General features: G+C 44.6%; 1 protein-coding gene across 2 annotated transcripts in view; it reads left to right on the top strand.

Moving 5' to 3' along the window:
* Positions 1-26,543, top strand: part of stpg2 (sperm-tail PG-rich repeat containing 2) — a 343,238-nt gene that overhangs the window by 66,113 nt on the left and 250,582 nt on the right. For both annotated transcript variants that reach the window (XM_068046189.1, XM_068046199.1), the window contains exons 8-10: positions 11,133-11,240; positions 16,364-16,523; positions 21,343-21,500. In XM_068046189.1, coding sequence (XP_067902290.1) covers positions 11,133-11,240; positions 16,364-16,523; positions 21,343-21,500 — 426 coding nt within the window. The remainder of the gene's footprint in view (positions 1-11,132; positions 11,241-16,363; positions 16,524-21,342; positions 21,501-26,543) is intronic.

The following is a 26,543-nucleotide window of genomic DNA, read 5'->3' as shown; positions in this document are numbered from 1 at the left end:
GTAGGATTCTAGAGTGATGCGAGCTCCAGCTGTTGTACTGGAGCTAGCAAGTTGTCACTTCACTGTTGCTTTGGCTGGCTTTGAGTAGATACAGGGCTAGTCAAGGCAACGTGAGACTCAACTACTCTGCACTCTGACATTCCCGGGACATTCGTGCAAATACCTCATGGGGCAGCAGAAGCAGATTCTCTTGCAAATTTCAAAAGAGAATTGGGCTTATATGTGAAGGAGGAGAAAAAAAGCAGGGACGAGGGACTGATCGAATAGCTGTTGCAAAGAGCTAACACAGGCACGATCGACTGAATGGCCTCCTTCTGTGCTGTATGATTTATGCTGCTATGGAGTAAATTCTGCTAGATTATGGCAGCACAAACAAGGACATCAAATAGTTTGATCACATAATAAATAGTTCTTGCTGTTATAACTGACCTTTCTCCAAGTCTTTTCCACTTGTTTAAGCCATCAGTATTTCTGAGGAATGAAATTTTTGCAGAGGTTCTGTTGCAAGCAGCCTGAGCAAGGTTACTGCAAATGACCGAAGGATAGAAGTAAATGTAGCATTTTTCAGAAACAGAAAAGGACAGCGTGAAGGGTACAGTTGTCCCCCCTATGACTAATGACCGCATAATGTCATGGGCATTGCCTTCAAGTTCATGCTGTGGTCATCAATCAGTCAAAAGTGGCAGGTAGTGACCATTAGATGGTTTCATTAGTAACCTGCAGGCTGGCAGTCCAGGCTACTCCCCATCTGTCTTCATTAGAGATTGCTAGCTGCTTGCTAGTGGTTAGCAGATGGGTCATTATTGGCAGTGCTGCCCTCTAGGCCTAGCCGAGAACCTGGCAAAGTTGTCCTACTTAGGGACATACAGCTAGTTATCTCACACAGAGCAAGCAAAAATACTGAGAATTTGCCTTAGGCTACCTGTCTCTGCATCATTTCTACATCCCATGGAAAATATTGAACACTTAATAGCTGCATTTGCTCAGCCCACCTAGTGTTTTGCTGGTAGCATTTCAGAAATGGTTCAAATCCCAGTCGATTCTAACAGACACATTACTTGTGGAAAAATAACATTTGTTAAAATGAAATGGTTTTACTTCATAGAGTCCTGTTAATGCTGTGTATTTACGATGGTAATATTCCACTGGTCTGCCTTTCTACAGGCTACTGTTTTGAAATTAGTTGGTGCCTTTGCGGCTACTTTAGTTGTTTTGCACAAAAGTTCTTTTTCTCTGCCTTTCTCTCCTCCTTTAAGACACTGCTTAAAACCTACCTCTTTGACCAAGCTTTCCGTCATCTGTCCTAACATCTTCCAATGCAGCTTGGTGTCAAGTTTTATCTGCTGATGTTCCTGTTAAGTGCCTCAGGATGTTTTACTACCCGAAAGGTGGTATATATATGCAAGTCTTTGTTGTAATGTTTAAAGCTACTTACTACTCCAGTAAACTGTTGCTTTAATATGGAGGGAATACGCTTGGATTAGCCATGCGAGTGTATATTTCATGTTTTCTGATTTTTTTTTTAATTTCCAAAATATACTTTATTCATAAAAATCTGTAAAAATTACATTGCCAAACAGTTTCCAAACAGCACCAAAAAATCCAAACATTGCAAGGGAGATCAGTTTCCTTCTATACTATCATGAGATTCTTCACAACCCTTCCATTTCACAATTGTCATGCCAATTACAGTTTTACATTTGCAGCAATTGAAAATATTAACGATACAGTTCGAGGGGTTTCCCATGGATCCAGCCCCTCAGTTCAGCTTGGTGGGGGCACCTTACACAGTGGTCTTTCCCCATTGAGCCTTTGCTGCGGCTGTCCCAAGCTTTAATGCGTCCCTCAGCACGTAGTCCTGGACCTTGGAATGTGCCAGTCTGCAACATTCGGTCGTGGACAACTCTTTGCGCTGGAAGACCAGCAAGTTTTGGGCAGACCAAAGGGCGTCTTTCACCGAATTGATAGTCCTCCAGCAGCAGTTGATGTTTGTCTCGGTGTGCGTCCCTGGGAACAGCCCGTAGAGCACAGACTCCTGTGTTACAGAGCTGCTTGGGATGAACCTCGACAAAAACCACTGCATCTCTTTCCACACCTGCTTTGCGAAGGCACATTCCAGGAGGAGGTGGACGACCGTCTCTTCCCCACCACAGCCACCGCGGGGGCATTGTGCGGAGGGGGCAAGACTTCGGGTGTGCATGAAGAATCTGACGGGGAGGGCCCTTCTCACCACCAGCCAAGCTACGTCTTGGTGCTTGTTTAAAAGTTCTGGTGATGAGGCATTCCGCCAAATGACTTTGACGGTCTGCTCGGGGAACCATCCGACAGGATCCACCGTCTCCTTTTTCCGTAGGGCCTTGAGGACGTACCGTGCAGACCACTGCCTGATGGACCGGTGGTCAAAGGTGTTTTCCCGCAGAAACTGCTCCACGAAGGATAGGTGGTACGGCACAGCCCAACTGCATGGAGTGTTCCACGGCAATGGGACCAGGCCCATCCTTCGCAACACCAGGGACAGATAGAACCTCAGCACGTAGTGACACTTGGAGTTTGCGTACTGGAGGTCTACACACAGCTTGATGTAGCCGCACATGAAGGTGGTCATCAGGATGAGGGCCACGTTGGGTACATTTTTCCCGCCCTTATCCAGAGATTTGAACATTGTGTCCCTCCGGACCCGGTCCATTTTAGATCCCCAGATGAAGCGGAAAATGGCTCGGGTGATCGCCACAGCGCAGGAGTGGGGTATGGGCCAGACCTGCGCCACGTAGAGCAACAACGTGAGCACCTCGCACCTGATGACCAGGTTCTTACCCACAATGGAGAGAGATCGCTGCCCCCACATGCTCAACTTTTGTTGTACCTTGGCTACTTGCTCCTCCCAGGTTTTGGTGCACGCCCCGGCCCTTCCAAACCATATCCCCAGCACCTTCAGGTAATCTGACCTGTTTTCTGATATGAATGTAAACAGTGATGACTGAACTCCAACTGCTGTCTGCTCTGAGACCAGCTAACTCTACGAACTGGGAATTGAACCTCACATTCTGGTCATTATAGTTTAGGTTTACACTAAATAGCCAATTGGCCCAATAGGTCATTGAGGGAAATTCGAATATTACTCTCCATTTTCATTCCACCGTTTTGTTAATTCTTCTTTATTTTCATATGTTTCAACACACAATTATTAAGTAAGTGTTTTTAAATTCTGAATTTTTTTTTAATTAATTCATGGGATGTGGGCGTCGCTGGCCAGGCCAGCATTTATTGCCCATCCCTAATTGCCCTTGAGAAAGTGGTGGTGAGCTGCCTTCTTGAACTGCTGCAGTCCATGTGGGGTAGGTACACCCACAGTGCTGTTAGGAAGGGAGTTCCAGGATTTTGACCCAGCGACAGTGAAGGAACGGCGATATAGTTCCAAGTCAGGATGGTGTGTGACTTGGAGGGGAATTTGCAGGTGGTGATGTTCCCATGTATTTGCTGCCCTTGTCCTTCTAGTTGGTAGAGGTCGCGGGTTTGGAAGGTGCTGTCTGAGGAGCCTTGGTGCGTTGCTGCAGTGCATCTTGTAGATGGTACACACTGCTGCCACTGTGCGTCGGTGGTGGAGGGAGTGAATGTTTGTAGACGGGGTGCCAATCAAGCGGGCTGCTTTGTCCTGGATGGTGTCGAGCTTCTTGAGTGTTGTTGGAGCTGCACCCATCCAGGCAAGTGGAGAGTATTCCATCACACTCCTGACTTGTGCCTTGTAGATGGTGGACAGGCTTTGGGGAGTCAGGAGATGAGTTACTAGCCTCAGGATTCCTCACCTCTGACCTGATCTTGTAGCCACGGTATTTATATGGCTACTGCAGTTCAGTTTCTGATCGATGGTAGCCCCTAGGATGTTGATAGTGGGGGATTCAGCGATGGTAATGCCGTTGAATGTCAAGGGGAGATGGTTAGATTCTCTCTTGTTGGAGATGGTCATTGCCTGGCACTTGTGTGGCGCGAATGTTACTTGCCACTTCTCAGCCCAAACCTGGATATTGTCCAGGTCTTGCTGCATTTCCACACGGACTGCTTCAGTATTTGAGGAGTCACGAATGGTGCTGAACATTGTGTAATCATCAGCGAACATCCCCACTTCTGACCTTGTGATTGAAGGAAGGTCATTGATGAAGCAGCTGAAGATGGTTGGGCCTAGGACACTACCCTGAGGAACTCCTGCAGTGATATCCTGGAGCTCAGATGATTGACCTCCAACAACCACAACCATCTTCCTTTGTGCTAGGTATGACTCCAACCAGCGGAGGGTTTTTCCCCCGATTCCCATTGACCTCAGTTTTGTGAGGGCTCCTTGATGCCATACTCGGTCAAATGCTGCCTTGATGTCAAGTGCAGTCACTCTCACCTCACCTCTTGAGTTCAGCTCTTTTGTCCATGTTTGAACCAAGGCTGTAATGAGGTCAGGAACTGAGTGGCCCTGGCGGAACCCAAACTGAGCGTCACTGAGCAGGTTGTTGCTAAGCAAGTGCCGCTTGATGGCACTGTTGATGACACCTTTCATCACTTTACTGATGATTGAGAGTAGGCTAATGGGGCGGTAGTTGGCCTGGTTGGATTTGTCCTGCTTTTTGTTTACAGGACATACCTGGGCAATTTTCCACAATGCAGGGTAGATGCCAGTGTTGTAGCTGTACTGGAACAGCTTGGCTAGGGGCGTGGCAAGTTCTGGAGCACAAGTCTTCAGTACTATTGCCGGAATATTGTCAGGGCCCGTAGCTTTTGCAGTATCCAGTGCCTTCAGTCGTTTCTTGATATCATGTGGAGTGATTCGAATTGGCTGAAGTCTGGCATCTGTGATGCTGGGGACTTCAGGAGGAGGCCGAGATGGATCATCAACTCGGCACTTCTGGCTGAAGATTGTTGCAAATGCTTCAGCCTTATCTTTCGCACTGATGTGCTGGGCTCCCCCATCATTGAGGATGGGGATATTTGTGGAGCCACCTCCTCCAGTTAGTTGTTGAATTGTCCACCACCATTCTCGGCTGGATGTGGCAGGACTGCAAAGCTTAGATCTGATCCGTTGGTTATGGGATCGCTTAGCTCTGTCTATCATATGCTGCTTATGCAGTTTGGCACGCAGATAGTCCTGTGTTGTAGCTTCACCAGGTTGACACCTCATTTTGAGGTATGCCTGGTGCTACTCCTGGCACGCTCTCCTGCACTCTTCATTGAACCAGTGTTGGTCTCCTGGCTTGATGGTAATGGTAAAGTGGGGGATATGCCGGGCCATGAGGTTACAGATTGTGGTTGAGTACAATTCTGCTGCTGCTGATGGCCCACAATGCCTCATGGATGCCCAGTTTTGCATTGCTAGATCTGTTCGAAATCTATCCCATTCAGCATGGTGATAGTGCCACACAACACGATGGACGGTATCCTCAATGTGAAGGCGGGACTTCGTCTCCACAAGGACTGTGCGGTGGTCACTCCTACCAATACTGTCATGGACAGATGCATCTGCAGCAGGCAGATTGGTGAGGACGAGGTCGAGTATGTTCTTCCCTCGTGTTGGTTCCCCCACCACCTGCCGCAGCCTCAGTCTAGCAGCTATGTCCTTTAGGAATCGGCCAGCTCGGTCAGTAGTGGTGCTACCGAGCCACTCTTGGTGATGGACATTGAAGTTCCCCACCCAGAGTACATTGTGTGCCCTTGCCACCCTCAGAGCTTCCTCCAAGTGGTGTTCAACATGGAGGAGGACTGAGTCATCAGCTGAGGGAGGGCGGTAGGTGGTAATCAGTAGGAGCTTACCTTGCCCATGTTTGAACTGATGCCATGAGACTTCATAGGGTCCGGAGTCAATGTTGAGGACTCCCAGGGCAACTCCCTCCCTACTGTATACCACTGTGCCACCACCTCTGGTGGGTCTGTCCTGCCGGTGGGACAGGACGTACCTGGGGATGCTGATGGCAGTGTCTGGGACATTGTCTGTAAGGTATGATTCCGTGAGAATGACTATGTCAGGCTGTTGCTTGACTAGTCTGTGGGACAGCTCTCCCAACTTTGGCACAAGCCCCCAGATGTTAGTAAGGAGGACTTTGCCGGGTCGACAGGGCTGGGTTTGCCGTTGTCGTTTCCGGTGCCTAGGTCGATGCTGGGTGGTCCATCTGGTTTCATTCCTATTTATAGACTTTGTAGCGGTTAAGTACAACTGAGTGGCTTGCTAGGCCATTTCAGAGGGCATGTAAGAGTTAACCACATTGCTGTGGGTCTGGCGTCACATGTAGGCCAGACCAGGTAAGGACAGCAGATTTCCTTCCCTAAAGGACATTAGTGAACCAGATGGGTTTTTACAACAATCGACAATGGTTTCATGGCCATCAGTAGACTAGCTTTTAATTCCAGATTTATTAATTAAATTCAAATTCCACTTTCTGCTGCGGTGGGATTCGAACCCATGTCCCCAGAGGAATACCCTGGGTCACTAGTCCAGTGATAATACCACTACGCCACTGCCTACTGTTATGGAACAGTACAGCACTGAAGGAGGCCATTCATCCCATTAACCCTCTGTCAGCTCGTTGAAGACCAATCCAGGTAGTTCCTCTTCCCTGCTCTTTCCCAAGGCCTCCAATTTTCTACTTGAAATGTTTCCTCAATAACCTTTTGAAAGTCACTATTGAATCTGTTTCCGCCACCCTATCAAGCAGCGCATTCCAAATCCTAACTACTTGTTGCATAAAAATGTTTTACCTCATGTCGCCTCTGGTTCTTTTGCCAATTATCTTAAATCATTGCCTTCTGGTTATCAGCCCTTCAGCCATTGGAAACAGTTTCTCTATTTGTTCTATCTAAACCCTTCATGATTTTAAATACCTCCATCAAAATCTCCTCTTAACCTTCCCTGCTCTAAGGAGAAAATCCCATCTTCCCCAGTCTATCCTCCTATCTGTAATCCCTCATCCCTGGAACCAGTCTAGTAAATCTCTTCTGAACGCTCTCCAAAGCCTTCATGTCCTTCCTAAAATGTGGTGCCCAGATTTGGAGACAATACTCCAGTTGGAGCCAAACTAGTGTTTTATACAGGTTTAGCATAACTTCTTGACTTTTATACTCTATTCCTCTTTTTATAAAGCCCAGGATCCTAAATGCTCTATTATTAACCTGTCCTGCCGCCTTCAAAGATTTGTACACAAACACCTCCAGGTCTCCCTGTTCTTCACCACCTCCCCCCCACCCACGCCCCCAACTCCATTAAAACTGTACCATTTAGCTTGTATTGTCTCTCCTCATTATTCCTACCAATATTTAATGTTACAGCATTAAATTGAGCTATATGAAGCTGATAAAGGTGCAACACATGAAGCATTTTTTAAATCAGCGAACAATGTAAGGTCCATAATGCAGAATTGCAATCAAAGCGTAAAAGATGAGATAAATCATGAAGCAGTTGTTGGATGGTACTAAGATTTTGAAAGCTGAAGATTGTAGAGGAAAGGAAGGACATTTTTGTGGAGGGGTTGGGCAATGGAGTAAGGACTACCAAAGTTTTTTGAAATAATTAAGTTTTAATGTGGAATCAGCATAACTGTAACGTTGGATTCAAGAATGAATTGCACATAGCTTTTGTGCTGCGTCTTGCTGTGCAGGGAAGCGTTGTAGTTCAGAAGTATGGTTACGGTTTATTATTGGATAGAATCAGATAGAATTTACTGCACAGAAGTACGCCATTCAGCACTACTGCTCAATGCTGTTTCTGCTTCACACAAACCTCCTCCCTCCGCTCTTCAACTCACCATATCAGCGTATCCTTCTGTTGTAGTTACTAAAGGTGTAAGCTGGATACAGTTACAACTGGAATTGGGCCCAGTGTTGACTTTAATAAAAATACATGCATTGTGAGTATTTATTGGTGCTTTTTCAATGATTTTGAAGCCAAGTATTGCTTATATGTACTCCAAGCTGTAGTTTCATTACGGACTGGAAAATATAAATACTTAAGGAATTATATAGTTATTTTTAGTCTTCTCAAAAAGACATTGTTTTCTCTTTTTTTAACTGTCATCTTTCTTTGAGCTATGATTCCTTTCCAATGTATGTTGCTAGGCATTTATGGCTGGGGCCAAATTGTATAGGAGGACTACAGACCCGACAGTTTGTCACTTGTTATGTAAAGGGGCAAAGGTGGGTATATGGAGTTAGGTCACAGATCAGCCATGATCTCATTGAATGGCGGAACAGGCTGAAAGGGTTAAAAGGCCTCCTCCTGCTTCTATGCTCACATGTTCCTAAAGGCCAACAATGTGCTCCAAACACTCTATAAACAGCATGTTTACGCATTATATTTAGTTTTTGATTTCTTTTAAAAAGGCTATTTTGTTCTTTCGCCAACTCTGCATTACAAACCCTTTTAATTTTCATCCTTTTTGTACCTATAAAATCATCAGAGAAATAAACCCGTAGAACAAGTGAAATGCTTTGCTTTACAAAGTAATTTAAGAATGTACAGACCTCATCCTTATCTCTTGGTAAAGGACCGAGTTAACGAGGGATGGTAGCGTCGTTGTAATGTTACAGGACTAGTAATACAGGGGCCTGGACTAATGCTGAGGGGACATGAGTTCAGATCTCACCATGGCAGCTGCGGAATTTAAGATCAGTTAAATAACTCTGGAATAAAATGCTAGTCTCATTAATAATGATCATAAAACGACCCAATTTTGTAAAAACCCATCTGGTTCACTAATGTCCTTCAGGGAAGGAAATCTGCCATCCTTACCTGGTCTGTCCTACATTTGACCCCAGATCCACAGCAATGTGGTTGACTCTTAACTGCCCTCTGAAATGGCCTAGCAAGCCACTCAATTGTATCAAACCGCTACAGAAAAAAGCACTGTGGGTACGCCGCATGGACTACTGCAGCGGTTCAAGAAGGTGGCTCACCACAACCTTCTCAAGGGCAATTAGGGAAGAGCAATAAATGTTGGTCTTGCCAGCATCGCACACATACCAAGAATAATAAAAAAAGAAGAAGCTGTAGCTAGGATGTGTGCGCTCCATGTTAATACAGGATTCAAGCAGTCCTTTGTTGTTGCTGACTCGGTTTTAAAGGCTCAGCCGTTTGTTCATTTGGTTGTGTGACTTTCATAAGCAAAAATGACTTGAGCCAGTCTTTGTGAATTGGACAGTCTGTGGATTTATTACTATTTTCCAAACCTCATTGTTTTCAGTAAGTTATCCGCTGGGGTGTCAGTGAACATGACCAATGATACTAAATAGCCACGCGTACACATTCAACAAAGGCATAGCCCGTCTCGTGTTCTCTAGTTATCTATATAAGTAGGCAGTGTGTCAAAAACAATGCTCTGTTAACCCTGTCAGGTCAATTGATGACACGTGAATGTTACCCCAAAGAACACAGTGCCTCACTTATCATCATTGATTGTTCTCCAAATGACCTGAGTGAGGTGATGTCCCATGTAGCTTAATGACACCTGCCATGACCCAAGTGACATGCATTATGTCACACCAGGGGCCACTGCTTAGCTCCACATCATCACCCAAGGGGACGTCAGTCTGAATTACAACTTTCCTAACCTCCAGTGCTCATTGCACACATCTTCTGTCAGCTTTTGTAACCTTTCTGACATTATCTTCACCACAGTTTCTGATTACCTTCTTTCCCATGGACATATACTGTAGGGTTTTCTGTGTCATTTGTTTTAATATATATATAATTTTACATGGAGTTTTAAAACACAGAAACAGGCCATTCAGCCCAACCGGTCAATGCCAGTTGTGGCTCCACACGAGCCTCCTCCCTCCCCACTTCATTTATATTAGCATAAAGTAGTTAAGTAGTTACACGGGGAAAATTTTTAAGGGGCCTGTAGCCACCATGCCATATTTTCAGCGATGGATGGCAAGTCCACTGGGAGGCCAATTGAGCCACATAAGTGGCCCATTAGGGGCCTCCGCTGACATTTAGCCAACGTCGAAGGGACCTGTTGCTGCATGGAGACACTGAAACCTGACTGCCTCCCAGTGAGCTTGGGGTGGGGGGGGAGTGCCCTCCTGATTGGGCAGCCTGTGGCCCTTGGAGGACACCCTCCCATTGCTGAAAAATACCCCTTGCCCTCAGTAACGATTGCCCCCCAACACCCCCTGCCCCACCCTGCTGGGGCCTACTTGAGTGGCCCCGGGCAAGCCCAACCCCACTCACCTGTCTTCTGGGGCATCCTTCATGGCTGCTGCTCCAGACTGCTGAGTTGCCAGCCCTCTGAGTGGCCAGCAATTCTTGGAGGCGGGATCTTGTTCCTTAAAGGGGACGGCATCCCCAACGGCGGGCAGTTAATTGGCTGCCCGCTGTTGAAATCAGCTGGGGGGCTGATAAAGGGCTGAGGCAGGGTTGCTCCCTTGCCACCTTCTGACCCGTTGTTGGGACCTCTGCCACCAAAATAAAATCCAGCCCAGGGTGACTACAGCACAGGAACAGGCCATTTGGCCCAACTGGTCGATGCTGGTATTCATGCTCCACATGAGCCTTTCACTCCTCTTCATCTAACCCTATCAAAAGTGGAAAATCCTGAACTGTGAAGTGCCCTGGTGTGCTGACATGCAAAGGTGCTCTGTAAATTGTCTGAATAAAAACAAGGTGATTTCCTAATTTGCACCAAATCCTGTTCATGCATCACCCCTGTGTATGCTGGCCTACAGTGACTCAACGTTCACCAATGCCTCGATCTCAAAAACTCTCATCCTTGTTTTCAGATCCCTACTTTGACCTCACTCCTCCCTGTTCCTGTAAAACCTGCAGCCCTCCGAGATATCAGCACTCCTCCAGTTCAGGCCTCTTGCGCATCCCCCAATTTTCATCGCTTCACCATTGGCGGCTGTGCCTTCAGCTGCCTGAGCCCTAAACTCTGGAATTCCCTCCCTAATCCTCGCTGCCTTGCCTCCTTTAAGTCGCTCCTTAAAACCTACCTCATTGACCAAGCTTTTGGTCACCTGCCCTAATATCTCCTTATATGGTTCAGTGTCAAATTTTGTTGTGAAGCGCCGTGGGATATTTTACTATGTTAAAGGCGCTATATCAAAGTAGGTGTTTGTTGTAATTGAGAATTTAATTTACTATCTCGTCAATATCGTTTAAGGGCTTCCCTGGACCTGCGAAATATGAAATAAAAGGCCTGTTTGATGAGAAGACCAGCCCGCCCGATAAATGCATGACTCCACACCCTCCGTTCCTCTCTCAGACCAGGGTAAGGAGCACTGCTGCTCATTTTCCATATTCTCTCAATTAATTCCTTTTACATGAGCATGGATTATTAACCTGTTTAATTGCTTTATGTCAACTGTTTAGACTGGATTTCTACTTATCCTTGTTATATAAGTTAGTTTATATCAATTAAGAGGGAGCTAATACCTTTTATAGGGTTGTAGGGAGAAAACATTCTTTAAAGAAGTGCACACATTGCTAAATAGTTGTTTTCCCTCACATAATCTTGGTGAGATGGTGCTGCTAAAGCTGCCTTTCTTCACTCTTTTGTCAGTGTGAATTCATACTTTGCCTATGCACCAGCAGAGCAGACTCTTCAAAGGTGACCCATTGGCTGGGAAAAGCTTTACGATGCCCCGGAGATGTGAAAGGCCCTACATAAATCCCTTGCGTATAGAAGATTAAACAGTGATCTAATTGAAGTGTTGAAGATGACTAAAAGATTCAATATGGTAGACGGAGAAAAACGATTTCCTCTGGTGCGGAGAGTCCAGAACAAGGGGGCGCAACCTTAAAATTATAGGGAGGCTGTTTAGGGGTGATGTCAGGAAGCACATCTGGAACTCTGTCCCCCCCGAAAAGTCTTTGAGACTGGGAGTCAATCGAAAGTTTCAAAAGTAAAATTGATAGGCTTTTGTTAGGCAAGGGTATGAAGGGTTACGAAATCAGCAAAGGTAGATGGAATGAATTTATAGGTCTGCCATGATCTAATTGAATGGAGGAGCGGACTTGAGTGGCTAATAGGCCTCCTTCTGTTTTAATTAATGTAAAGAGAAGGCACTGGAAGTAGGCAGCAAGTCCACCAAAGAAAAACTTGCATTTATATAGCACCTTTCACGACCACTGGATGACCCAAAGAGCTTTACAGGCAATGAAGTCTTTTTGAAGTGTAGTCACTGTTGTAATGTAGGAAGCGCTGCAGCCAATTTGTGCACAGCAAGCTCCCACAAGCAGCAGTGTGATAATGACCAGATAATCTGTTTTGTGATCTTTATTGAGGGATAAATATTGGCCAGGGCACTGGGGAGAACTCCCCTGCTCGTCTTCAAAATAGCCATGGGATTTTTTTTACGTCCACCTGCGATGACAGATGGGGCCTCAGTTTAATGTCTCTTCCAAAAGACAGCACCTCCAACAGTGCAGAACTTCCTCAGTGCTGCACTGGAGTGCTAGCCTGAATTTTGTGCTTAAGTCCTGGAGTAGGACCTGAACCCACAAGCTTCTGTCGCAAAAGTAAGAGTGCAACCCACTAAACCAAGCAGACAATATAGGCAACACCTAAAAACAAAAAATATAGGACAATACTTTGGGTGTAGACCTTTTGACAGTACTGGAAATGGGATTATAAGAGTTTCCTTCACAGGAGTTGGGGGCGAGATGAGAACAGTGGGTAAAAGTGAAGTATCAGGAGTGACGTCAATGCTTAAAATATCTCTTCTCCTTTCAGATGCTAATGGAGCTTTGGTGCGTGTCCTGCATTTTTTTATTTTATCATTTTCAGCATTTTCTTTGACCCATATTTGTCTATTTGCACTGCACTGTGTTCACCTGGGACTGCTTATATTGGAGCTAGTGTAACACATCTTACTAGGCAACAAAGCAATGGGATCCGCATTGCTGACTCTGGGAGGTACCATTTAAACTTTACGCATCTTGAGCATCCTGCTTTCCATCTCTGCACCATTGGTGGCCATGCCTTTAGCTACCTGGGCCCTAAGATTCAGAATTCCCTCCCTAAACCTCTCCTCTTCTCTCTGCTCCTTTAAGACACTCTGTAAAACCTATTTCTTTGAATAAGCTTTTGGTCACCCGTCCTAATATCTCACTTCTCTCGGTGTTAAATCTGGCTTGATAATGCTCCTGTGAAGCACTTTGGGATGTTTTACCACATTAAAGGCACTATATAAATCAGAGTTGTTGTTGTAACTCTAGCTATGTGTAATTCTCAAGACAATTAGGATGGGTGACCAAAAGCTTGGTCAAAGAGGTAGGTTTTTCCTAATATTGCTTTAGGTGGCTTGGTGTCAAATTTTGTTTGAAACCGTTCCTGTGAAGTGGTATGTTTTGCCATATGAAAATAATTAATAGAAATACAAGCCTTCATTACAGTAAAATGTTCCAAATTATAAGACAAAATTTAACACCAAGCCACTTAAGGAGGTACTAGGACAGGTGACCAGAAACTTGGACGAAGAGATAGGTTTTAGGGAGCATCTTAAAGGAGGAGAGAGAGAGAGGTGGAGACATTTTGGGCTGGAATTCCAGAGCTTTGGGCCCAGGCAACTGAAGGGTAAAGCGATTGAAATCAGGGATGCTTAAGAGGCCAGAATTGGTGGGAAGCAGGATTTTGGAGGATTGTAGGGCCGAAGGAGATTACAGAGATAAGGAGGGTTTACTGAATGGAACTTCTGAAAAGGAATGCAACACGTTGCGTAACTTGTATATAAAAAACATTTTTTGTAATAATGTCTGTGCACAGAAATTAACCGTATGATGCTGTAAATTCTGCTTTGTTCTGTTCTAAGTGAAGACGGGTGTCTGCAAGCTCTAATGACAGAGTAGTCTGGAGGATAGATGTACTTATGATTTTGAAAATTTGTAGCCTTGATACTTATGATGTCTGTAAAAATTTGTCTGCCTTCCAATTTCAATTTCCCTGATGGGTCACCGCGGAATTTAGATTGAGGCTAATTCACCGGTGACAGAGAGTTACTGGGTGCCCTTTCACAGGTAACTTATGATGGTCTTCACTGCTATAACTCACCAGTGAGGTATTCTGTTCAATCTCCAGGACCAGAGCGAGGCATAGGTGGCCCTATAAATTAATACTTGAATGTAATATAAAAATCTTTTACTTTGTTTTTTACTGATTTGAAAGATAATTCCATCAAACGTTGATATTATCATTTGCTTCTGTAGATGAGTTTCTGGATTTCTCACAGGTGCTGGTGAGCTATGGCAGTGCTTTTACAAATATAATAATGATTTAAAAAAAAGTCAGAAATGTTGAATGAGTAAGTGTTTTATGAAGCTCTTTAGTCTGCGTACTGCTAGTAGTGAGATTTTACTTTGTTGCCAAAGTGGTAATTGCTGGAACATTAAAAGGATAAACACAGTAATGCTGCAAATACTCAGCAGGTCTGGCAGCCTCTCTGGAGGGAGAAACAGGGTTAACATTTCAGGCTGGTGCCCTTACATCCGAGATAGAAAAAGTTAAGAGATGTAACAGGTTTTAAGCAAGTACGGAGGCAGAGAAAGAGGGGAGGGGAGCCAAGAACAAAAGGGAAGGTCTGTGATAGAGTGGAAGGCAGGATAGAGCAAATGACAAAAGGGATGATGGTGCAAGGCACAACGGAATGGCAACAGGATAAGTAAAGAAACAGAAGATGGGTCGAGAGGCAGTAAAAATAATAACAGCAGAATCATTACCAGTAACCACCGTCTGAAAAAGTGGAAGCAGTGGTTATGAGCTGAAATTGTTGAACCTAATGGCAATTGATGCTAGATCAATTGTAAATTTTAAATCTGAGATTGATAAAGATTTTTGTTATCCAAAGGTATTAAGGGATATGTGGCAAAGGCAGGAATATGGAGTTAGGTCACAGATCAGTCATGGTCTCATTGAATGGTGGAACAGGCTTGAGGGGCTGAATGGCCTCTTCCTGTTCCAATGTTCCTAATGTTGAGTCCGGAAGGCTGTAAAGTGCCTCATTGAAAGATGATGTGCTGTTCTTCGAGCTTCCGTTGAGCTTCATTAGAACAATGCAGGAGGCCGAGGACCGAGACATCGGGGGGCAATTTTTAAGCTTTTTCATTTGATATCTGTTAAAACTAAATGTGTGCTTGAAATGTATCTCTCTGACATTTTCCCTCTGTTTTGGGGAGTCTGTCAAGGATGTTCTGGAAAGACTGCACAGGCTGAGGCTCTTTTCTCAAGAATAGAGAAGGCTGAGGGGTGACCTGATGGAGGTCTTTAAGATTATGAAAGGTTTTGATAGGGTAGACATAGAAGAAAGGTTTCCACTTATGGGAGAATCCAAAACTAGTGACCGTAAATATAAGATAGTCCCTAATAAATCCAATAGGGAATTCAAGAGAAACCTCTTTACCCTGACAGTGGTGAGAATGTGGAGTGTTGAGTTGAATAGCATGGATAAATTTAAGGGGAAGCTAGATAAACACATGAGGGAGAAAGGAATCGAAGGATATGTTGATTAGGTGAGATGAAGAGGGGTGGGAGGAGGCTCGATTGGAGCATAAACACCAGCATAGACCAATTGGGCTGAATGGCCTGTTTCTGAACTGTACATTCTATGTAAAATCCACCTTGGTTCAGTAACCTTTGCTTAACAAAAATCTATCCATCTCAGTTTTGAAATTTTCAATTGACTCCAGCATCAACAACTTTTTGGCAGAGAAAGTTCCAGATTTCCACTGACTTTTTTGTGAAGAAGTGCTTCCTGACATCACCCCTGAACAGTCTAGCAGTAAGTTTAATGTTACGCACCCTTGTTCTGGACTCCCCCAACAGAGGAAATAATTTCTATCTACCCTGTCACCTTAAACCACAATTAGATCACCCCTTAATCCTCTGTATGCGAGGGAATACATGCCTAGTCCATGCAACCATTTTTGCCTCAGTATCATTCTAGTGAATCTAGACTGCACCCGCCCTCCAAGCCCATATAACCTCCCTGAGATGCAGTGCCCAGAACTGAGCATTGCATTCCAGGTGGGGTCTACCCATAGCTGTATCCTTCTTCTGTAGACTATGATCTTCAACGGGAGCACCAACTTGCATTCATCCTTAAATTTGAGTGTCATGACTGAAATTATGTAACGCTTCTGTGGAATAATCTGCTTTGTTCAGAAATGATTTGAATTGTGTTTTTTTTTTAATGGGTACACTCCTGATCAAGTGTTTTCCATATTATTACCATTTTGTAGATGATTTCTTATTTGTCACTGTGGGAATTTCTCAGTTTCTACGATTCTTCCTTCCACAGCACGTCTGGAAATAGCTGCATTTCTTTTGTTTGGCCTTGAGGTTATTTAATTTGGTGCCGACCACAATTCCTATAACCAATTTTCTCTCTGTCACACCAGAGGTTTGTGCCTGTGAAATCCACCACCCCGGCTCCGGGCTGGTACAATGATCCGCGTACTGCTTTACAGTCCTTGAAGAGGCTATCGACAAAAAGCAGAAGTCCTTTCGGTCAGAATGCAGCAAGGTTTGTGGAGGACTGGCGGGCAGCAGCTGAACCAGGTTTGTAGTTCCATTCAAAAAAAGAACGTTGGAATCGTGTGCACTTAGAAAGGTTATCACTGCATTCCACAGTGACTCGAAGAGAAGTTAGTTGTAGTAAAAGTCCCCCAGGACCCAGTTAAACCTCTGGATAATTATGCTTTCAAAATACAGATAATTTAATGTACCTGATCCAATTTAGCATTGGATTCCATGGGGGTAAAGTGTGCAGCAACGATACTTGTGAAGGAAGTAAGAGGTCGCAGTTGAATCAAAGGGTTCATATGATATTGAAGATTGCTTGAGTTTCCATTCTGCTGTGCGCAGAGCTGAATTGTATCATTGCTGTAAATTCTTATTTTATTCGGTTTTAAGTGAGAATGGGTATTTGCATGTTCTGGAAGAGAGATGTAGTTATGAGTTTGAAAATGGGTAACCTTGACACTTGCTGTGTCTGTGAAAGTTTTGTCTGTCCCATTGCTTCCACTCTGCTGACTTGTGAATATCAGCAGGTCACAGAGTTAAGTAACAGCCGTTAAAACTCTCCTGAGAATGTTATTTTGTATAAGATCCGCAGATCATTAGCAAGTCATGCTTTCAGAGGCTGTGCATTTTACAATAATAGAGATGTTGTGAAGCGTGAGTGGGGGAAAGTGTTGCGGAGAGTAAATGTGACTGATTTTTAATGTATTATTAATAACTGTCCCATGACACTGCTCAGGGTAGGTCTGAACGTAAGGTTGGGGGTTGCGGGGGTGAACCTAAGGGTTCACCTGCAACTTTGGCATATAATGAGATATTAGGACAGGTGTCCAAAAGCTTGATCAAAGAGGTAGGTTTTAAGGAGCATTTTACAGGAGGAGAGAGAGAGGTATAGAGGTTTGGGGAAGGAATTCCAGAGCTTTTGTGACCTAGGTGGCTGAAGGCATGGCCGTCACTGGTGGGGCGAAGGGACATGCACATGCACAAGAGGGCGAAATTGAAAGAACTCAGATGTCCCGCAGAATTGTAGGGCTGGAGGAGGTCACAGAGATAGGGAGTTACAGAGACATGCAAACAGGGTTTCTACTCCACTCTTGGCGAAGCTTTGGTGGAGTAGAGGCAGAAAGTCCGAGGAAATTCCAGTCTGATATTCCTTTCTGGAGCTTCACAGGTTATGTACGAAAAGAATACATGGGTTTCCTTAGACTAATCTAATAATCATTGTGTAGGCTTTCCAATTCCTGCTCATTTTGCCCTGCTCTTCATCCTGTTGGTTTTGACACCTTGCTAAGGTTCACTTCTGTGGGTTCCCTCCAGTACACCAGCCAAGTGATCATTGATATCAAAGTCTCATTGATAAGTGCTGGATTTCTCATACGTAATTGCATAGGAATCCTTCTTGTGGTAGATAACTATAACAGCTATTGTTATCATTCATTGGATCGACTACTAGCTAGTCAGCAAGTTAGGAAATGTGAAGCACGAAAGAAAGGAAAAAGGACAGTGATCGTGACCTTGCTTCAAAAAAATGCAGGTTCTCCGTAATTTTATTAAGAACAACCTCTTCATACACAAATAAGGTTGCCAGCTCGAGTTGGATGTATTCCAGGAGGTGCCATCACATGACCTCCTGCATCCAACCACCCCGCCCCCACACTCCTGTCATTGAACCCCCGACACATTCATCCTCACGGCATCCTGACTTCCCACAGCCAATTGGAAAGCAAATAAGACTGATTACCTGATTGGATAATTCTTGACTGGCAGTCAAACGGCCTTTTCTTCGATATCTTCAATATTTTTATAACTAGTAAACAAAAGTGTTCAAAGAATTTAAAAGAACAAATTTTTTATGCCTGTGTAATTTTTCTTCTGGGTTTTGGTGCTGACCTAGAGATTAGCCTTTGATTGACAGAGACTCCGGGTCAATCCTGGAGGGTTGGCAACCCTGCACACAACAAATTAGCAAGGTTTTATTTTAGGATGCATAGTCTGCAGCAGTCAATGTTTGCGGTGTGTTTTGCACAGAAGCTCTGCATGCTAATGGTAAATGAAATGGAACCATGTAAGAATGCTACATAATGTTGTCAAAGATGATGTTGTGCTGCTTACTTGTGGAACATTTACGCTCCAAACAGCAGGGTCTAGTGGGAGTCTCAGAGCTGCCTGCCACTTCATTCTGCCAGTCTGAGTGAGATAAGCAACATCAGTTCTTGGAAAGTTAAGTGGTAGGTAGACGTGGATTATCCAACAATCAACTAAACCTACTTGCTCTAACTTATGCTCAACCAGTCAATACACAAATGCATGAGGTAAATTTGCATAGAGTCTCACTTGGTGGGAGTGCAGCTTGGTGAACTGGAGATGTGCGCAGCTGATTTATGACATTCCTGATTTTCTGGTTGGACAATTGGGAGCACTGTGAATTGGCTGCACTTAACTCTGCACTTAATTCCCTGATCTGTGCACCAGTCGAATAAGAGTCTTCATCGGGCACGGAGTTTCCTAAAACATATGCCGTGGCTTTTTAAAAAAAAAAATCTGTCTATGATGATTGCTCATTGCATTTTATTGAGTAACCTGGAGAACAAGTATTGAAGCTAATCGCACTTAAATGAAGATAGTTAACCATTGCCAAAGCATTGAAAACTCCCCAGGTGATGTCTGCCGCTGCACATGAAAGGACTACTTTACATTATACTGTCATTCTTTCATTGACATTATCTTTTCTCTGATGTGTCATACAATAAAAATGGATTTTAGAAAAAGCTCTGCCAGCAGGAGTGATAAAAGGATTATTAGAGCATATGATTATCAGTCATTGATTTTGTTTTTGTTAAATGCTTTCTTTCTAAATGCAGCACTCAAAGGCACTTATATGGTTTCTGTGATAGAAGAAGAGCAGTATTGAGTTGTCAGCTTGATTCTAGGATTAGTTTCATTGTTGACTATTGAAAAATATACAGCTTTAGGACAGAATTTACTGAAGGGAAATATAAGGGTCACAGTAAGAAGACTGTGGGGGAATTTTATCCTAGCGGCGGGAGTCTTGATGTCCGGAGAAACCAGTGTCGGGATTCCCGTGTAGCCTCTTCTCCAGAAGGCCCAACAAATTTTAGTGCCAATCAGACACTTTAGTGGACAGCAGTCGGCCTTCCACAGAATCAAGGACCCCGTCACTGGAAGTCCCGACTTTGTTGAGGTACCAGCTAATTAGATGCCGGAAGCTGCAGTGTCACTGTGGAGGCTGGTGGCTGCTGCTGCAGGTGCACCGACTGGAGGCCAAGGAGCGTCCCTGGAACCAGGCCTCAGGTAGGTCAGGGCATGAGGGGTCTTGCGGGGGAGGGGGGAGGCAGCAAGGACAGTGGAGTGGCACCCAGCAGGCCCCCCCGCCGGAGCCAGGAAGCAGCCTGCACATTTTCCGTGCCGTGCTTCCCATGCGGTGACAGGGTCACCAGCCGCCTGGGTAATTGCAGCTGCGGTGGAAAGAGACCCTTAATTGGGTTTAATTGCTCAGTTAAAGGCCGCAATTGGCGGGAAGGCCATTCACAGGCCTTCACACCCTGGACTAAATTTTGGGGGAGGTGGGATGGTGGCGGGTAACCCCACCGCCATTACCACCGCTGCCATCCCATCCGATTTTATGTTCTCCCCGCCTCCAAACCCGCCACAGGGGAGGGCATAAAACCCTGTGTTTACAGTCTACTGCTGTTCATTCAAAGTTGCTTAATCTGAATTTCTCAATAATTTGCACATTGAAATCACAAGCAAAATATCCTCTACACTGGGGAGACTATACGTAGACTGGGTGATCGCTTTGTGGAACACTTCCGTTCAGTCTGCAAGCACGACCCCAAATTTTCTGTTGCTTGTCATTTCAATTCTCCACCTTGCTCCCACTTTGAGCTTTCTGTCCTTGGCCCACTACACTGATCCAATGAAGCTCAACGCAAGCTCGAGGAGCACCATCTCATCTTTCGATTGGACACTTTACAGCCTTCCAGACTCAACATTGAGTTCAATCATTTTAGATCATAACCTCCCCAGTTTCTTTCTTAATCCCTTTACTTAGTGTTCAGATGGCTGCAATCCTGCCATCTATACCTCATCCAGACACGTCTTTTGTTTCTTTTCTTGTCCCATTACCACTCCCCTTGACTTTGTACCATATAACCTTTTGTAATTTCTGTCCTTCACCCGATCACAATGTTCCCTTTTGTTCTTCATCCCTCCCCCGCCTTCCCCACTTCACTTGTTCAAAGCCAATACATTTCTAACTTTTGCCAGTTTTGATGAAAGATCACAGACCTGAACCGTTAACTCTGCTTCTCTCTCCACAGACCTGTTGCCTGACCTGCTGAGTATTTCCAGCATTTTCTGTTTTTCTTTCAGCTTTCCAGCATCAGCAGTATTTTGCTTTTGGATATATTTCAGTCTCTCCTGTATGAGTCCAAAGAGGAAATCAGTGATATTTTGCCAAATATGAACTCTAAGAAATGGCATGAGAAATCAGGATATTATCACGAATTGAATAGTAGCTGTAGTTTACTCTTTGTACTTTGGTTAGTTGGCAAGCTAGCAAACCTGAAAGTGCCACTAAGTGACGTCTTACGTGAAAATTTCTATTTCAATTATATAAAAACAAAAATGACATGGTTAGCACATATGGCTTAAATCAGTAACGATGTCAATGTTAAATATAGTCACCAGAAATAATTGGATGTTCTCATTTTGAAAAAGTGGGAATTGTAGTTGCTCTTAGTGTGGTAGAGGATACTTGTAGTTTAATTATATTTGTTGGGCAGCATCCAGGTTTTTCTCAAGTACATATACTTGAAAGCATTTCTGATTTCAACAGGTCCAGGAACCTACAATATCACTAACCACACTCTTGCTCGGGAAAGCCAAAAGAAAACCAATTTTGACAGTCTATTAAAAGGAGGGTTTGGATCAACAGTTCCTCGTTTACATTCCATCGACACGAAACAAAATATGCCGGGTCCAGCTGATTATAAGGTATTGTTCCCTGTAGAATAGCATGTTGAAACACTCATTTTTACAATTAGAATGCTAATTTCTTCGAAATAGTGCCGTGGGATCTTTTACATCCACCTGAGAGGGAAGACAGGGTCTTGATTTAATGTCTCATCCAAAAGGCAACACTTCAGCACTCCTTCAGTACTGTACTGGAGTGTCAGCCTAGATTTTTGTGCTGAAGTCCTGAAACGGAACTTGATCCCAAAACCTTCTGCCTCAGAGTCATGCGTGCTACCAAATAGGTCACTGTTAGAGGTGCAGGATAGCAGGCAGTAAATCACAGCTGGTGTTATGTTAGCAGAAAGAGGTGTGGCGAGGAAGTGTCCAGCTTCACTGTGGGGAGAAAGGGAGTAGAAAATGGAAAGGGTTAGGACAGTCGCAGATGTTCTTGTGTCCAGTTGTGTAGTGCAACTGACAGAAACTTGGGAACAACTAACCTATTAATTGATGACTGCGTGTTATGGAAATACCAAAGTAAATGAGGGAGCTAATACCTTGAGAAAATTAACTCAAAACTTACAGTTGTCAAAAGATCTATGATGTAATGTGCTGATCTTATGGAGCCATTATTATGAGAATCTTTTTTTAAAAAAGGAATGATGAAAGAAAGAACTTGCATTAATATAGCACCTTTCACCACTTCAGGACATCCCAATATACATTACAACCAATGAAATACTTTTTGAAATGTAGCCACTGTTGTAAAGTTGAAACGTAGCAGCCAATTTGTACACAGCAAGATCCCACAAACGAGATAATGGCCAGATAATCTTTTTTTAGGAAAGTTTGAAGAATAAATGATGGCCATCTTACCAGAATAAATTGATTTCCCATCATGGGATGACTTTTCCCTATTGGGACTCCTCGGGAATCCTTGAGGCACCAGATTCTTGATCTTGTTGCCTGTATTATCGCTCTCTTGAATTCTGCTCCTGAAAGCTGTCTTTATCATGGATATCTCCGAAACCTTTAGCAACATCTGGCATCGTGCATTTGTAAACACGTTACCAACACATGGCCTCATACCAAAGCTATCTTCAAAATTGTCCTGTGCCCTTTTGAATTGCTCTGCCTGTACTTTTGTGACCCCAGAGATGGAGAATTTGCTGGGATGTGGTGTTCTCCCTACCATAGATACCCCTAATCAGCATACAACGCACTGTTCTTATACTTCTGAGACCTGGGACAAAATCCAGCCCAGATTAAGGATTAAAATCCTGCTGGTGAGGTGCAAGGACCCGGTGTGAAATGTGTTTGGAAAGTTTCAGCTTAGTTATAAGAAAACAAGAAATAGGCAAGACTTCCCTTCGAGCCTGCTCAGCCATTCAATATGATCATGGCTAAACTTTAAATCAACTCCACTTTTACACTTTGTCCCCATATTCCTTGATTCCCTTAGTGCTCAAAAATCTATTAATCTCAGTCTTAAATATATTCATCGACTGAGCATCCACAGCTCCCTGGGGTAGAGAATTCCAAAGATTCATAACCTTCCGAGTGAAGAAATTTCTCCTCGTCTCCTTAGATCCTGCAACTCTGACTCCTAGACTCTCCAGCCAGGGGAAACAGTAACATATACATTAGCTGCTAATAGTTACAGTCTCACAACTGTCCACAAAAGTGGCTGTAAGGATGGATGTGTGGGAAGTGGAAGAATTCACACTGCCCTTGTGAGGTTGGAATTAAGGAATAGAATTGAATCATAGAATTATAGAATGGGTGCAGCACAGAAGGAGGCCATTTGACCCATCGAACCTGTGCCGGCTCTCTGCGAGAGCAATCCCACTCCCTCGCTCTTTTCCCCTAGCCCCGCAAATTTTTTCTCTTCAGGTACTTATCCAATTCCCTTTGAAAGACACAATTGAATCGGCCTCCACCACACTGTCAGGCAGTACATTTCAGATCCTAACCACTTGCTGCTTAAAAAAGTTTTTCCGCATGTCGCCTTTGGTTCGTTTGCCAATCACCTTAACTCGGTGTCCTCTGGTTCTCAACTCTTCCATCAATGGGAACAGTTTCTCCCTGTCTACACTGACTCCTCATGATTTTGAACAACTCTATCAAATCACCTTAGCCTTCTCTGTTCTAAGAACAACCCCAGCTTCTGCAGTCTCTCCAGGTAACTGAGGTCCCTCATTAAAGGTGTGCAAAGGAAACCCGACCGAGCCCGAATGCCGGACCCAGAAGCCCAACATGACCCGACCCGAACCCGACACATGTCGTCGTGACCCCCTTCGGGGTCGGGTCGGGTAGCAGGCCTTTACCCATTTACTGATGTAAAGGCCTGCTACCCGACCCAACCCCGATGGGATCCGACGACACGTGTCGGGTTCAGGCCGGGTCATGTTGAGCTTCCGGCACCGGCATTCGGACTGGGGTCGGGTTTCCTTTGCACACCTTTATCCCTCATCCCTGGAACTGCTCTTGTAAATCTTTTCTGCACCCTCTCTTTTCATATCCTTCCTAAAGGAGGTAGAATTTGAATTTTAGTTGCATAAAATAGGTGCAGTGAGGGCCAATTTAAGAGCCAATGTACTGCATCCCAAGGACATCTGACAGATGTACACCTTCCATCAGGGGTCACAAGATAATGATCATGAACAAGGCACTGACTGACCCAGCTCAGGGGCGCTGGGACAAATGTAAAACCCTTGTCATGCCAGCTGAGTTAAATTAACTCACCACAAACGCAGAAATCGAAGCACAGTCCTTCTGAGCTTGCAGGAGTTCCTCAGGGTAGTGTCCTCGGCCCAACCATCTTCAGCTGCTTCATCAATGACCTTCCTTCAATCATAAGTGGGGATGTTCGCTGATGATTGTACAATGTTCAGCACCATTCACAACTCCTCAGATACTGAAGCAGTCTGTATAGAAATGAAGCAAGACCTGGACAATATCCAGGCTTGGGCTGATAAGTGGCAAGTAACATTTGCGCCACACAAGTGCCAGGCAATGACCATCTCCAACAAGAGAGAATCTAACCATCTTCCCTTGACATTCAATGGTATTATGATTGCTGAATTCCCCACTATCAACATCCTAGGGGTTACCATTGACCAGAAACTGAACTGGAGTAGCCATATAAATACCGTGGCTACAAGAGCAGGTCAGAGGCTAGGAATCCTGCGGCGAGTAACTCACCTCCTGACTCCCCAGAGCCTGTCCACCATCTACAAGGATCAAGACAGGAGTGTGATGGGATCGGTGCTAGGACCCCAGCTATTCACAATATACATCAATGATTCAGATGAGGGAACTAAATGTAATATCTCCAAATTTGCAGATGACACAAAACTGGGTGGGAGGGTGAGTTGTGAGGAGGATGCAGAGAGGCTTCAGGGTGATTTGGACAAGTTGAGTGAGTGGGCAAATGCATGGCAGATGCAGTATAATGTGGATAAATGTGAGGTTATCCACTTTGGTAGCAAAAACAGATTATTATCTGAACGGTTATAAACCGAGAGAGTGGAATATGCAGCGAGACCTGGGTGTTCTCATACACCAGTCGCTGAAGGTAAGCATGCAGGTGCAACAGGCGGTAAAAAAGGCAAATGGTATGTTGGCCTTCATAGCGAGAGGATTCAAGTACAGGAGCAGGGATGTCTTTCTGCAATTATACAGGGCCTTGGTGAGGCCACACCTAGAATATTGTGTGCAGTTTTGGTCTCATTATCTGAGGAAGGATGTTCTTGCTATAGAGGGAGTGCAGCGAAGATTTACCAGATTGGTTCCTGGGATGGTGGGTCTGACATATGAAGAGAGATTGAGTTGGTTAGGATTATATTCGCTGGAGTTCAGAAGAGTGAGGGGGAATCTCATAGAAATCTATAAAATTCTAACAGGACTTGACAGGGTAGATGCAGGTGGGGGAGTCCAGAACCAGGGGTCATAGTCTAAGGATACGAGGTAAACCTTTCAGGACTGAGATGAGGAGAAATGTCTTCACCCAGAGAATGGTGAGCCTGTGGAATTCGCTACCACAGAAAGCACTTGAGGCCAAAACATTGTATGTTTTCAAGAAGGAGTTAGATATAGCTCTTGGGTCTAAAGGGATCACAGGGTATGGGGTGAAAGCGGGAACAGGTTACTGAGTTGGATGATCAGCCATGATCATAATGAATAGCGGAGCAGGCTCGAAGGGCCAAATGGCCTACTCCTGCTCCTATTTTCTATGTTTCTACTCTCCACTTACCTGGATGGGTGTAGCTCCAACAACACTCAATAAGCCCGACACCATCCAGGACAAAGCAGCCTGCTTGATTGGCACCCCATTCACAAACATTCACTCCCTCCACCACCGACGCACAGTGGCAGCAGAGTGTACCATCTACAAGATGCACTGCAGCAACTCACCAAGGCTCCTTAGACAGCACCTTCCAAACCCGCGACCTCTACCAACTAGAAGGACAAGGGCAGCAAATGCATGGGAACACCACCACCTGCAAATTCCCCTCCAAGCCACACACCATCCTGACTTGGAAATATATCGCCGTTCCTTCACTGTCGCTGGGTCAAAATCCTAACTCCCTTCCTAACAGCACTGTGGGTGTACCTACCCCACATGGACTGCAGCGGTTCAAGAAGGCAGCTCACCACCACCTACCTTCTCAAGGGCAATTAGGGATGGGCAATAAATGCTGGCCTAGCCAGCGATGCCCACATCCCATGAATGAATGAATAAAAAAAAACACATTGCATTTACCAACTGACACATGGTTATAAAAGATCCTAGAGCATTATTAAAAGAAAAGCAGGGAGTATTTCTTGTGTCCTGGCAAATATTCATCCCTCAAAATCCATCCCTGCATCACCAAAGCACTGTGGAAGTCCCTTTGTCACCTGAAATACAGCAGTATAAGAAGACGGCTCACCACCACCATCTCAAGGGCATTTATGGATGGGCAGTGAATGCTGGCCTTGACAGCAGCGCTCACATCCTGTGAATGCATTTAAAAAAAAGCTGTTCATTCATTTGCTCTTTGTGGGAGCTTGCTATGTGCAAATTGGCTGCTGTATTTGCCT

Source organism: Heterodontus francisci, chromosome 1 (assembly GCF_036365525.1).
Source record: "Heterodontus francisci isolate sHetFra1 chromosome 1, sHetFra1.hap1, whole genome shotgun sequence".
Classification (NCBI taxonomy): Eukaryota; Metazoa; Chordata; class Chondrichthyes; order Heterodontiformes; family Heterodontidae; genus Heterodontus; species Heterodontus francisci.
The sequence above is the reverse complement of the archived record's forward strand: the minus strand, read 5'-3'. Positions and strand labels throughout refer to the sequence as shown.